This window comes from Callithrix jacchus, chromosome 1, assembly GCF_049354715.1.
Source record: "Callithrix jacchus isolate 240 chromosome 1, calJac240_pri, whole genome shotgun sequence".
Lineage (NCBI taxonomy): Eukaryota > Metazoa > Chordata > Mammalia > Primates > Cebidae > Callithrix > Callithrix jacchus.
In genome coordinates, this window is record NC_133502.1 from 148,655,090 (window position 1) to 148,670,112 (window position 15,023).

The window sequence follows — 15,023 nt, forward strand, 5'->3', positions numbered from 1 at the left end:
GGGTGAGATATCTGCAGGGATGCATACATAGTAGAATAGACACTGGGAATGAGTTTTGCTTGTGCCAGTACCTATATTACATATCTAATCCTCTCAACTCCCAGCTTTGTAGGGGAGGTAGCAGTCTGAATTGTGTTCATTTTCACCTTGTCTGGCAACAGATACCATCTCATTTCCCTTTCATGTAATTGCTTGCACCGTGGCTTTATGTGAGAAATATGTATTACTTTGGAAACATTTGAAATATCCTAAACAAAATCATCAAAACAATATTTTTCTCTCTCTCTCTTTTTTTTAATGCAACAGAAAATGCCCCAAAAACAATAGAGGACGTCGACAGAAGCAAAACCTAGGTCATTTTACTTCAGATACGTCATCCAGAATGGTTTAAACTGATGACTTTTATATGTACGCTGACCATGTGATGTACATTTATTATGTCTTTTTTTAAAGAATGGAAATATTTATTTCAGAGGCCTTATTTTTGGACATTTTTAGTGTAGTACTGTTGGCTCGTATTTAGAATATTCAGCTACAACAGTTTGGGACTGTTTAGTAGTCTTTGTTTTATGTTTTTAAATACAGAAATTGCTTTCACAAATTTGTACCACATGGTAATTCTAAGACTTGTTCTTTACCCGTGGAATGTAATATTTTTACAAAGATGGACCACTTCACAAATGGTTATAGTCATATCCACTTCTTCCACAATGACCACAGCAAATGACCAAGCATGAACTAAAGGTAAAGATGTTTACAGATTACTTTTCTTACAAAAAAATCTAGAAGACACTGTGTTTAAATAGATATTTAAATGTTTTTGAGATTTAGTTACTGATTTTTTAGACACTGCCAATCGCATGAACTGTAAAGCTGTGTGTGTTAGGTGTAAAATACTTATAAGATATATGGACTGGGGAATTTGGTTATTCCTCCCTTTGAAAAAATAATTCTAATAATTTGAAAAAGTATGTTAGTAATGAGGGAACAGATCAATGAAAAATAGATTTAGATATTGTGAAAATAGGCTATTTAACAAACAGATTGGAATAAAGCCTATTCTACCCATTAAACTACTTTAATACACATTCATTTTTAAAGAAAATATTTGTTTTAACATAAACAAATTGTATCAGTGTTTGTGAATAAAATACAAAAATAATTGTTAATGATTGGTGCTCTTAGAGTGAACTTAAAAATTATCTAAGACCTCTATCCAAATTTGTCCTGTAGTAATAGATTAATATTCATAGATTATTGGTGTTTAAAGATCTGAAGTGTGAGTAGAATGTATTAAGCTGTTTAACAAGTAGTTTAGATATTCAAAAGTATGCATGTAGAATTTAAAGAATATGTTAAAAATTATTAATTTTAATATTTTGTTTGGAAAGGCATGTTATAATATAATGTTTTCACTATATGGCCTCTGTTTTGGTGTGTTTATTTACCAAATTTTTCAATATTAATGTTTCAGTATATTTAATATGTGAAATTAGTAGAAAAAGCAGATTTTAGTTAAGAATTCCCCTTTGCTATTACAAATACTGAATGAAATGATCTAAAGGCAAAAGCTTTACCCAACATTCGGAGTTAGCTTTTTTGATCATTTGGTTTCTAGGTTTAATATTAGTTGCATAGTGGCTTTAGTGAACTTTAAAAAAAAACTTTTCCTCTTCTACCCACGCAGTCTTATTTGAGTCCCTTAGTCAGTCAGCAAGCATGTTTGGAACAGTCCCTTGTGCTTTGCAAGGGTTCAGATTGCAGAACAGTCACATATGGGCATTTGTAGTTATAAATACTTGACCATTCTCCAGGGGTGGGGTTTCCAACTCTTTAAACAACCCTGTTGCCTGTTATCAAGCTGACTTTTTGCTCCAAGTGCCAGAATTGATTGTGGTTAGGACATCTTTCGCTGAGAAATAAGTAAAATGGAACATAATGGATCTGCTTCAAATGCTGATAAAATCCACCAGAATCGCCTATCAAGTGTTACAGAAGATGAAGACCAAGATGCTGCTCTTACCATTGTGACTGTGCTGGACAAAGTAGCCTCCATCGTGGACAGTGTGCAGGCAAGCCAGAAGAGAATAGAAGAGAGACACAGGGAAATGGAAAATGCCATAAAATCCGTCCAGATTGACCTGTTGAAGCTTTCACAGTCACATAGCAATACAGGCCATATCATTAACAAGCTGTTTGAGAAAACCCAAAAAGTCAGTGCTCACATTAAAGATGTGAAATCCCGGGTGGAGAAGCAACAAATTCATGTTAAAAAAGTTGAAGTCAAGCAAGAGGAAATAATGAAGAAAAACAAATTCCGGGTGGTAATATTCCAGGTAAGCTTGCACTTGTGTTCAGCTTGCTTGTTATAATCTCTTGCATCTTTTAATTGCAAAAAAGTCATAGCCCGGGTTTCCAGTGTCACATCTTAACTATTGTATATATTAATACAATGGGGTTCTGTATTACAGAGATCTCAGGGTAAAACCATTGCTGTGTTAACCGAAGTACTATCTGTCATTTTGGTATTTTGAACTTCTCAACCATTTTGTGTAATATGAACTGTGGCTCATAGCTTAGGCTATTTCTTGCATTTGAAAGTTAATATTGGTAAGGCCCTTTCTGCATATTAGCCTTATTAGCATGGTGCCCTCTCACAGACGTTGAAAATGTTCGAACTAAAACAGGACTCAGAAACCTCTAGTTTAAAACACTTCTTTGTTCTCTAAAAGAAGAGACTGACAACCAGTAGCTCCACAGTGTATTTTTTTTCCCACTTACATGGAGCGCCTGTAAAGCCCTAAACAGCCCTAAACTTTTCAGAACGTGATTTGTATATTGGAATTTTTACATACAGATCACAATAATAGCTATTTCCCAGTGAACACTGAGGCAGTTATTCTTATTTTTCTTATTATTATAGTAACAATATATTATACAAATATATGAGTCACATAAATAATTACTTATGTTTGATTACAAAATCTTTTTACTTAACTGATTTAATATAATTTTTGTGTGTGTGTGGTATTGTGTATTGAGCTAAGTTCCCATATTATTCTGTGCTTGGCACTCATCTTTTTGGAAATAGGAACATATTCATGGCAAATGCATAATATCTATGGTGTATTTTTAAAACTCTTACAGTTAAAAGGAAAAAATGGAACATTCCTTCAAGTAGAAAAATGGGAAACTGTCATTATCAGGCAGTGTACAAAACACAAATAAGAATAAAATTCTACTTTCACCTATTTAAATGTTGGCAATTATTAAAACCTATACTTACAGGTTAATTTAAGAATTGGAAAAAAACATTTTCATATTCTGTTGGTAGAAATATTGATATAACATTTTCAAAAGGCAAATTTGGTAGTACATATTAAGAAATTTAAAAATTCACAAACTTTTTGGGCCCAAAATTTTATGTCAAAGAATTTGTTCTATGCATAAAATCAGGAATGTGTACAAGGATGTTTCCTGGTGCATATAAAGTGTTGTTTTTTAAAATGACACCTGTATTTTAAAAACAAGTACTTATGTACATAGGGGAAAAACTCTAGAAGAATATAAACTAAATGAAATAGGAACACAGTTGGATTATGTAGAAGATAATTTGTAAAACATGAGGGATGTGGCCCATAACTCCCCATGGCATTCTTTACACACTAGGCAATTCTCCATAGCCCTCTGTTGACTGATAAGGTTACACTGTGATGGTGGAGTGGTATTTCAGATCTGTTTTAAGAGCCTGTAGGTTATTCGGAAAAAATAATAGGGAAGAGAGTGAAGAGTTGCTTATTTCAAAGGTAGATAGGGCAGACTATGCCATTTGAAATTCTTTGTCATTTCCCTTTCCTTTCATGTCCCTAGAAACCCTTCTATAGGCTTAACAATTTGGGAAAAGAAGACAAAGCCTGGGCAATGTGACAAAACCCTGTCTCTATAAAAATTACAAAAGTTAACCAGGTATGTTGTTGTGTGCCTGTGTTCCCTATTACTCAGGAGGCTAAGGTGGGAGGGTCACCTGAGCCTGAGGAGGTCAAGACTACAGTGAGCCATGACTGTGCCACTGCACTCCTGTCTGGGTGATAGTGAGACCCTGTCTTAAGAAAAAAAAAATTGAAAAATTGAAAAAAATCAGTCACCTGATTTTTAGAGGCCAGTTCCCAGTTGGTATATGTAGTGGGAAATGTAGTATCCATTCTTTGATTCACCTTCTGAAGGCATTCACAATTGTGGGTGTATCTTACCCTCCACTGGCATGGGCGCATGGCCAGGAAACATACTTGACATTCACCACTGCTGAGAACCTTTGTGCAAAGCAGTGGACTAAGTGCCAATCAAGATTTACAAAAGCAAGAGCAAAAAAGTTTCTGAAAAGTTTCCATTGACTCTGTTCATTGACATAACTCTTTTTTCAACTTTAAGATGTTTCTATGTTCACCTGTTTAGTCCCTGTGACTTACTGCTAATTGTTCCTTTCTTTGATCCCCTGTAGTTATTTAAAGCAGCTGAGGGGTGCTAGTTTAGGGCACATCTCTTTTCTTGTAAGAAATAAAGATTCTGTATAATTAAGCTGTTCAGAGTAAGCAGAAGTTCATCAAAAAGTAATTGCTATCATTTATAATGGGAGAGCTTGTAGAGAAAAGATAAATGGACATATAACTCTGATTCAAAGATGCCATAGATGTTAGGACACTGTATACATGGTCACATGGTTATTCTTGGCAGTTAAAATTAGTTATAATTAATCATCATTGTTAAGGTGTATAAGTGGTTATATTCAGATTGTCCTTCTACTAAAATTAACTTGAAACCAAGCAATTCAGCCATAATTACTTTGAGAGCTTGTTTGGAGGTTCTAGCAGGGGAGCACAGCTACTTGTATACCCTTGACCCAAAAAGACCAGTCCTCCTCTATCGTAGATGGTCGTCCTTTTTGACCAAGTGTGTGGCTTCAGGAGGGACACATATGGAGAGGCGAGGAAGGAAGGGTCACCTGCCTAGCCAGCCAGATCAGCTGAATCAACCTTGGCCATCAGTGAGGTGACAGATACTGCAATCAGATCGCCTTCACACCACCTAGCTATATTACTTTGATGTTCAGTCCAGCCCACAGTACTCTGATGCACAGTATTTATTCTGTTACAAAAATGGTCTTTTTACCTGGAGTTTTATATTAAAAGACAAAATTATATTTGGAAATCAACTATAATTCAACATCTGCAATCTTCAATTATTATAACAGTCTGTTCACCATTAGTTCATATCTCAGTCTCATTGGAGTTGCAACAAATAGATCCACATAACAAGTACTTTTTTTTTTTACTCTACCCCTGTTTTGTTTTATTTTAAAGCCTGATTTTATATTATTTGTTGTGTACTTAAAGAGGGGTATGTGATTCCTGGGTTAAGCTATATCTGATTTCTTCACAGCAAGATTGTGTTTTTTCCCTTACCTAACAGTAATTAACTTTTGGCTCTTTCCTTTTCTAATTATACCTTCTCAGGCCGTACCAACCCACATTGTGTTGCTGAAGCTACTCCCTGCAGCAGGTGTCAGGAAAGGAGAGGAATAATTTCACTGCTTCTAACTGATTCATCAGAGAGTTATGAGACGCCTACCCCTGCCTTTTTTTAGCTCCTAAACTCTCTAATCCTATAGCCAAAGAATTTAATTTTAAATAAATATCCAAAGAAATAAGGTTCCAGGGATATATTCTTGACTATCAGGCTGATAGGTTTTAGAATATGCATAAATGTGTTTTGTATATATTTATATATTTTTTGATTGAATAGATTTAATCTGGATTTCATGTGGGAGCACAGTTTCTTTTAGAAATTTTAACTTGTGGTTCCGTTAAAAATCTCTTAATTTTTCAAGTTTCATCTGTTTAGTTTTGGATATGCTCCCTAAATAGTCAGTTGGGTTCCTCTAGCTGCTGCGGTTGGGCTGGCTCTCAAGGCCTCCAGTGTGTGTCATGTCCCAAATCCAATTCTCATCCTTATTTTTTTGACCCATTTGGCACAATTAGACCTCCCTCTCCCCACTCCGCCTCTCTCTCTCTCAAGAGACAGGGTCTTGCTTTGTTGCCCAGGCTAGAGTTCTTTCTTGCAATCATAGCTCACTGCAGCCTCCAACTCCTGGGGGCAAATGGTCTTCCCTCTTCAGCCTTCCAAGTAGCAGGGATTACAAGTGTGCACCACCTTGCCTGGCTACACTTTAAAATTTTCATAGTGATGAGGTCTCACTTTGTTGCCTGGATTGGTCTTGTCCTCAGGTGATCCTCCCATCTTAGCCTCCCAAAGTGTTGGGATTACAGGCATGAAACACTGCACCCAGCCCCTCCCTTTCTTCTTGAAACTTTTCCCTGACTTCTGGGATTACTACTCACTTTGGGAGTTGCCCCTGCCTCACTGGCTAGTATTTGTCTTTTTTGTTTTTGTTGTTCTCATTTCTTCTTTTTACCAGTCCCAAATCCATGTTCAGCACTCACATTAAAAAATTCTTAAAAATATTTTTTTAATAACATATTTGACAGGAAGACCTAAGTTGACCTGAAATTGTTCCGTAAAAAACTTGACCTAAATTAGCCGGAGGCTATAGTTTTTATCCCATCTTAGTGTGAATATTCATATATTTTTTTTGCCACAGAAATGTTTCTTCCAAGATCTTGCTGGGAATGTTATGTAATAAATCATATTATTTCCAAAGTCTGAAATATTGTGAATTCTGAAACACACCTTGGTGCCAAGGAGTTTTGAGTAAAACAGAGCATAGACCCATTCACTCAGTTTCTTGGCGATCTCTTTCATTTCGTCTCATGACTTTAATTCTGTCATTACGTCAATGACTCCTAAATTTGGGTGTCTAGCCCAGCCCTCTCTTCTGAATTCCAGACTCGTCTGCTCAGCTGCCTGCTCAGTGCCTCTGCTTGCATGGCTGGTGGGTGTCTCCAAGACAGCATGTTCAGACCCTATCCTTCCCCTCCAGTCTTCTTCCTGCCATCTCCCCCATCTTAGTTAATGGCAGATCTATCCTTTATCTGCTCAGGCCATGTACTTGAGGATTGTTCTTGACACTCTGGCACTGCACATCCAAATCTAGTGACAAATCTTGTTGGCTCCTACCTTCAAAGCAGCTCCAAATCAGGCTGCTTCTCTTCCCCACCCTGTCAGCACCCTTACCCAGTACTCACTTGCCTCAGTGCTCTCCACCTGTTCTCCCTGCTTCTTTTCTTGCCCCTACACACTGTTTTCAGCAGAGTGATCCTTTTATAATGTTCAGATCCTGGCACTATTCTCCTGCAAGCCATTAATCAATCAATCAATTAATTATGGAGTCTTGCTCTGTTGCCCAGACTGGGGTACAGTAGCATAATCTCAGTTCACTGCAACCTCTACCTCCCGGGTTCAAGTGATTCTTCTGCCTTAGCCTCCTGAGTAGCTGGGATTACAGGTATGTGCCACCACACCTGGCTAATTTTTGTATTTTTAGTAGAGACTATTTCACCATGTTGACCAGCCTGGTCTTGAACTCCTGACCTCAGGTGATCCTCCTGTCTTGGCCTTCCAAAGTGCTGGGATTACAGGCATGAGCCCCCGTGCCCGGCTTCCTGCAAGCCATTGAGAAGCCTTCCTTTTATGCTCAGAATAAAAGTCACTGTCCTCACCATTGGATACAGAGCCTTGCATGACCTGGGCCACCTGCTCTCTCTCTTAACCTTTTGTCTCCCGCTCTTGGCCCTTGATCACTCTGCTCTGATCACACGGCCCTCCCCACTGTTTCTCTATTATTCCCAGATCTATACACAGCCTTCAGGTCTAGGCTCAGGTGTCACCATATGAGTGAGGCCTTTCTGACCACTGTAGTTCAAACAGCACCTTTTTGTCACTGCATGTACCCCTTCCCTGCTTTCGTTCTCACCTTAGCAGGTATCACCATCTAACATGCTATATAGATTTTACTTGTTTGTCTGTCTCCAAGAATATAAGCTCTTTCACTCTTCTGTCTTCAAAGAAGTTTTGCAGTTTCTAGAACCAGAAAATTTACTGGTTTGTGGTGGTGCTTAATAGCTTGGTTGAAGGAGGCTGTACACCTGTTTGGTTCAATAATCATTTATTGAGTGTGCTTACTATGTACAAGACACTCTGATAGATGCTGGGCATAAAATGTAACATGATTTCTGCTTTCAAGGAATCTGGAGGCCTCCAGGAGACACATATTTTTGAGTAAAGCTCCAATTCAAACTGTGATAAATGTTATAAACAAAGGTATGTATGTGTAAATTTGAGATAGAGTTAGCCATGTGGGGAAGGTGGGGACGTTTGAATTGATTCTTGAAGAAAGATTTTATTTACAAAGCCAAAAAGAGGTAAGGGGCATGTGAGATATCAGAAACTTCTGGGCATGGTAACATGTGCCTATAGTCCCAGCTACTTGGGAGACTGAAGCAGGAGGATTCCTTGAGTCTAGGAGTTCCAGTCCAGCCTGAGCAACATAGTGAGACCCCGTCATTATGAAAAAAGGAAGATATCAGAAATCACTTATACATAGGCATAGAGGGATGAAAACATCTTGTGCTTGAGGAATTGAGAATGATTATATGTTTCTGGGCTGGAAGAGTGGGAAAGTGGGTTTAGCTAAAGCTGAGGAGCCTTCTAATCATACGGAAAAATTTGAACTTTCTTCTTTGAGTATTGGTGAGCTTTCCAAAGTTTAAAGCGGAGAAAAGATGTGATCAAAGCCATGCTTTAGTAATATTTTTCAGACAGCACTTAGGTGATGTTCTGGAGGTAGAAGGATCAATGAGGAGGCAGTATACAAGTTCAGGACTGAGATGACAAGGGCCACAATCAAGACATTGGGAGAAGGAATGAGGAAGGAGGAGGAGCAGATGAGTTGTTAGGTGGTATTATCGACAAAGCTTGGTGACCAGTTGGATATGGAATGAGAGGGAGAGGAAATATGTGGGATGATGATTCAGGAGTTTCTGTGTTATTTGGCACCTGGATGGGTGTTAGTTCTGAGAGGTACAGGGAAAGAAGTAGAAATGGAGAGGATGGTGAATGGGCCTTGATTTTTGGACTTGCTAAGTTCGAGGTGACTATGTTACCTCTCAAACTGTGGAGCAGCCTGCCTATCATTCACACCTGCATATTCATCTTAGGAGATAGGGGAAGTGAAGATAAAATACTTGTGAGTTTACTTACAATTGGATCTGAAAAATGGAGTGGATAAGGTTGCTCAGGGTGAGCCTGGGAGATGAAGAAGAAGAAAGGGCCAAGGTAAGATAAACCCTAAGAAATGCTAACATTTAAGGAGTGGACAGAGGATAAATGGCCCATGGCGACGATTTACAAGGCATGGCCAGAAGGTAGAAGACCTGATCTCTAGTGCAAAGGAAGGACTAATATGCTTTGTTTTTCTCTCTCCTTCAGGAGAAGTTTCGGTGTCCGACATCCCTGTCTGTTGTTAAAGACAGAAACCTCACTGAGAATCAGGAAGAGGATGTTGATGATGTCTTTGATCCCCCAGTAGACCTCTCCTCGGATGAAGAATATTATGTTGAAGAAAGCAGATCTGCCAGGCTTAGGAAGTCAGGCAAGGAGCGCATTGATAATATCAAGAAGGCATTTTCCAAAGAAAACATGCAGAAGACACGGCAGAATTTTGACAAGAAAGTGAACAGAATTAGAACTAGAATAGTGACCCCGGAGAGGAGAGAGAGGCTAAGGCAGTCAGGGGAGAGGCTGAGACAGTCAGGGGAGAGGCTGAGACAGTCAGGGGAGAGGTTTAAGAAATCTATTTCTAACGCAGCTCCCTCCAAGGAAGCTTTTAAGATGCGTAGCCTCAGGAAAGGTAAGGACCGAACAGTGGCAGAAGGTGAGGAATGTGTCAGGGAGATGGGCGTGGACATCATTGCCAGGAGTGAATCTGTGGGTCCCATCAGTGAGCTCTACTCTGATGAGCTCAGAGAACCACAACACGAGGCAGTCAGGCCGGCGTATCCTGCCCAGGAAGGAAGGGAAATCCCCACCCCCGAGCCTTTAAAAGTTACTTTTAAACCTCAGGTGAAAGTAGAGGATGATGAATCTCTTTTGTTAGATTTAAAGCAGTCATCATAAAGAGGAATTAAATCTATCCTAAATATGAATCTCCTAATCATGCAGTTTTAGTTTGAATAGTGTGTAGTCATCTATATTTCTGTGCCATGTAAGAAAACATAAATGGTTTTTTTCTTATATTTAAAATCTTGAGGGTAGTACAAATATTATATACATTTCCTTGTGACTTCCTTGGGAATTCTTCCCCCCACTGCACCGCCCTCCCACTGTCCCCCACTGCCCTACCCCCAGGTTATGTGATTCCTGCAGCTTTTTCTCTTAGGTCACTCTTTCTCACGGCAGCTGTGGATTTTTTAGTTCTTTTCTCTTGTTCACCAGAAAAATAGTTTCCTAGGGCGGGCCAGTTACATGTTTGGTAAGGGCAACTTTGTGGCCATCGTTTGCAAGTGAACTCTAAATACTGGTTAGGATTAATATTGTAGCCAGCCTCAAAGGGGAATAACTCACGTGTGGGTTATATTATCCAAATGTTCGGATCAACAGATTTATTAGTAAATTAGCAGTCACACCCCTTTTTTGATGTTTTCACATTAAATGATTGAAGTTCTGGACTTGAACATCTGGCTCTAGTATCCTAGCTTTACTTACAAGAAAACCCTTGGCAAGTCATCTGTTTATTCTCATCAGTAAAAATGGAGAGGGTTGGCTGTGCTGTCCGCCTCAGAGGACTATTGTGAAGATCAAAGGAAATGGTACACGTTCTGGGGAATAAGAAGCACACCCAGAGAAAACAAGCCTCACCAGTTCTTCAAAAACAGAATAGAAAGAATTGCACCCTCTGAAAAAGCCCTGAGCACCAGTTGATGAGGTCCTAGGTTGGACAGAAACTAAAGTTGGTCTTCAGAAGACTTTTCACAGAATTAAGAGTGAAAGTGAAAAATAAATAACTGTTTGGGTGACCACTTTTTCATCAAACTAAAACTAAACCTTGGGTTTTAGTTGGGTCTCAAAGTGTTCCTTGGCTAAGTCCTTTCTAACTTCCTTTCAATTAAGATCTTCGGTGGACTGTAGCACTGCATTTGTTTGAGCAGTATGAGGCATAAAATTGTGGCTGTGTTGTCAAGTGAGCCTTTCTAAAGTTGGCCCTGATGCACTGGGTTTGGAAATGACCTCAAATATTCTTGTTTTTCTGAGTGTGCTCTTCAGGGCCCAACTGTCCAAAACAGTGTTCATAGGAGTTAATCGTAGCTGCTTTGGGAGGAACCCAGATTCCCCTTGTCTGTTAGCTTTAGCTTGTTGAAGCCAGAGATTAGAACAATGTCTGTTGTTGCTACAGACAGAAAGAAATAGGGCTGGGTGCGGTGGCTCAAGCCTGTAATCCCAGCACTTTGGGAGGCCGAGGCGGGTGGATCATGAGGTCAAGAGCTCGAGACCATCTTGGTCAACATGATGAGATCCCATCTCTACTAAAAATACAAAAAATTAGCTGGGCATGGTGGCGCGTGCCTGTAATCCCAGCTACTTGGGAGGCTGAGGCGGGACAATTGCCTGAACCCAGGAGGCGGAGGTTGCGATGAGCCGAGATTGCACCATTGCACTCCAGCCTGGGTCACAAGAGCGAAACTCCGTCTCAAAAAAAAAAAAAAGAAAGAAATGGGCTGGGCACAGTGGCTCATGCAAGCAATCCCAGCCCTGTGGGAGGCTGAGGCGGGTGAATCACTTGAGGTCAGAAGTTCAAGACCAACCTGACCAACATGGTGAAACCCCGACTCTACTAAAAATACAAAAATTAACTGGTTGTGTGTGTGTGCCTGTCCCAGCTATTTGGGAGGCTGAGACAGGAGAATTGCTTGAACCCAGGAGGTGGAGGTTGCAGTGAGCCATGATTGTGCCACTGCATTCAAGCCTGGGCGACAGAGCAATACTCTGTCTTAAAAAAAAAAAAAAGGAAAGAAAGAAATGGTCGTACTGGTTCTGTACTTGTAGGATGTTCAATGTAGCATGTAGCATGGTGTTGTAAGAGAAGAAATGATGGAATTGTTGAATTTGAAGGATTGAGACAATCAGCTATCCTACTTTTTTTCTCACTTTCAGATCAGTTTTTGGATAATCCTATGGTAGTTGGAATAAGTGTACACATCTACACACAGGCATACATAAATTGTCTTTAAAATATTTGACTCTGTTACCCAGATGTTTGGGTTTTGGGAGTCTGATTCAGCATCATTTCCTCTTCAACCTGCATGAATACATAAAATCATAAATTGTTCATCTTGTTACCTTTTTATATTGAAAATTAAAGTGTATACAACATTGGATAACACTTTCAAATGAATAATTTTAAAATGTTTTTATAACATTTTGGAAAGCTCTTAGATGCTTAATCACATATTTTATAGGAGCCATAATAAATTAGAATTTAAGAAAACATTATTACAACTTCGATGTTAGTGTCCTATAAATATTTTTACTAATAATGCAAATAGTGAATATAAAGACGGTACAAGCTTTTTCTTTTTTCTAGCCCTATGCAGAATAAATATCAGTTGGCTGGAAATATTTTTCTGCAAATATTACTGTCATGGAATTTTTGTAGTCAGTTTGCTTACTGACTCATTATATAACCAGACTTGACATTTTATGGAACATTTCACATATAGCTATATTTGAATTTTGATGAGGAAGGAGTTATAACCTGGTCAGCTCTTCATCATGGTAGACTTTGTGCAACCCCAAAACACTAGGCAGTTTCATGTCCCTGGAGGTTTACGGTGACCTTGTGCTGCTCTCTTGGTACTATCATTTTCCCTCCTCCATATTGCTTCTGTCTCTCTTCCTTTCTTCCCACATTTGGGACATTCTGAAATTCTTCATTCATAATTTATTATCCCTTTAACTTAATTTTCTTGATATAAAATAATGGGCTGCAAAATCACATCTCATTTGATATAAAGAATATTCTAGTCAGTGTTCCTATTTTAAAAGTTTTAGATAACAGGGACAGATTATTTTACTTATTCATCTGTATTTTAGAAATTTTATGTACCAGATTTTAAACTATGTATTCAAATTAAACCATTAGCAAGATTCCGTGCTCTGAGACAGAACAGTGCAGCATCTATAGACACCAAGGGGCATGGAGCTACTCAGGATCTTCTGCATAATAAACAGGATAGGGGAGGGGGTGCAAGTCTGTCTTTTGAACTCGATGATCCACGTCTTTCCTCTGAGCAGGTGATAGCCTGATTCTAGCTTATTGGTTAGAGAAGCAGGGCAAACAACAAAATACATGAAAATTCAAGGCCAGACATGGTAGTTCATACCTGTAATCCCAGCACTTTGGGAGGCCAAGTCAGGCACATCACTTGAGGTCAGGAGTTCAAGCCAGCCTGGCCAACATGGTGAAATCCTGTTTCTACTAAAAAGACAAAAATTAGCTGGGCGTGGTGGCAGGCGCCTGTAATTCCAGCTACTTGGGAGGCTGAGGCAGGAGAATTGCTCGGACCTGGGAAGTGGAGATTGTAGTGAGCCGAGATCATGTCATTGTACTCCAGTCTGGGCAACAGAGTGAGACTCCTTCTCGAAAAAAAAAAAGTAAATTCAGCTTGCTGAAAGTGTACTTGTTGGGTGTGTGTGTGTGTGTGTGCGCGCGCGCGCGCGTGTGTGCGTGCACGCACGTGTGCCCTCAAGCCTCCATAAACTAAAAATATAAATCAAAATAAAAATACAAAACATTTCGATTTCATTCTTTGCCTTTCATGCACGTTAAAGGGTTTGGTTTATTGTGATTCCATCAGCTAAAAGGCATGGGTCATGTTATGTAAAATATTCCACAGAACCGTTGTTAACTGTGCAGTTCTATTACATGAAATCACTGAGCTCGTTTTTCTTCTGAGACATGTTTATTATAGCTTCTTTTATTGAACCCTGCTAAGAAAATTATAGATCATGATTCCCAAATAGGCAGAATGACCATTATGGTCTCACCCTCAATTCTATTTGAATTTGGGGCATGCTATTCCCTGGTCTGTAGTGAATAAAAAAAAAACTTCATGCTAAATTTTGTGTGTTGTTCTTGTGGCCACCTCTGAGTTATGTTGTCTCAGGATTTATAGTTGTCCTTTGTAGATCAGGATCCGTCAGTGTATTTCATAAGCAGTGACTAGGAGATTAGGGTAACCACAACTCACTGTGCCTCTCTTAGGATATCCAAGGATCCCTGAGAGGGTAGACTGGAATGGCAGAATGTCCTCACACTTCGAATTTACTTTGGGCATCTTCCTAGAATCAATTGCTTTTGTCAAAAGGCCCTCCCCAAATGCTCTGCCACTTGATGCCTTTGCCCATGCTGTGTGTCTTGGAGCACTACTTTTCCCTTTCATTCTGAGAGATGCCTTTCAAGTTCACTGAGAATGTCAATTTCCTAATTTTAGCTTTCCCTGGTTCCTTCATCCCTGAGGAAGGGCATGATAAATTACTACACACACACACACACACACACACGTGCCAGATTCTATGTGAGGCACTCAGGATTCAAAGATAAATACAGGTTCCTACTTCCCCACCTCTTCCTACCCCATATCTCAGGCTCATAGTTCTAGGAGACAAACAAACATTCAGTAGTGTGACTAGTGTTATGTATCAGATGATGGAACCGTGGAGATGGAAGCTGCTTAGATTTGCATCTGCCCTAGTACTTGCACTATATTGCAGTTTATTTGTGTAACTCTATTCTAGACTAGACTGTGCTTCTTAAGGTCAGGGACTCATTTTACTCATCTTTGGGTTGCCAGCACTTGGAGAGCTTCCCCTCTTGTGCTAGCCATCTGCATTATGAATCCAGAGATGAAAGATGTGGTCCCTGTGCTTAAGGAACTTTTCCCTTGGTGGAGGAGATAGATACATCATGCTCAGATTGAAGAAAGGATGATAGGGCAACATAGAGGAGAAATATC

The 15,023-nt window shown here is 39.4% G+C and overlaps 2 protein-coding genes across 4 annotated transcripts in view; both read left to right on the forward strand.

Annotated features, from left to right (window-relative positions):
* Positions 1-1,420, forward strand: part of TMEFF1 (transmembrane protein with EGF like and two follistatin like domains 1) — a 99,331-nt gene extending 97,911 nt beyond the window's left edge. For both annotated transcript variants that reach the window (XM_054258361.2, XM_035253076.3), the window contains one exon: positions 307-1,420. In XM_054258361.2, the coding sequence (XP_054114336.1) occupies positions 307-391 (85 nt within the window). In that variant the 3' untranslated portion in view covers positions 392-1,420. The remainder of the gene's footprint in view (positions 1-306) is intronic.
* CAVIN4 (caveolae associated protein 4) lies at positions 305-14,128 on the forward strand. 2 transcript variants are annotated; one of them, XM_035253081.3, is made up of 3 exons: positions 305-744; positions 1,974-2,336; positions 9,442-14,128. In XM_035253081.3, the coding sequence occupies exons 1-3, from the start codon at positions 724-726 to the stop codon at positions 10,126-10,128; spliced, it is 1,071 nt and encodes a 356-aa protein (XP_035108972.2). In that variant the 5' UTR covers positions 305-723; the 3' UTR covers positions 10,129-14,128. The 2 variants fall into 2 exon arrangements, with proteins under 2 accessions (XP_035108972.2, XP_002743189.2); XM_002743143.6 differs by lacking the exon at positions 305-744 and having other exon boundaries at positions 1,864-2,336.
* Positions 14,129-15,023: the final 895 nt, after the last annotated feature.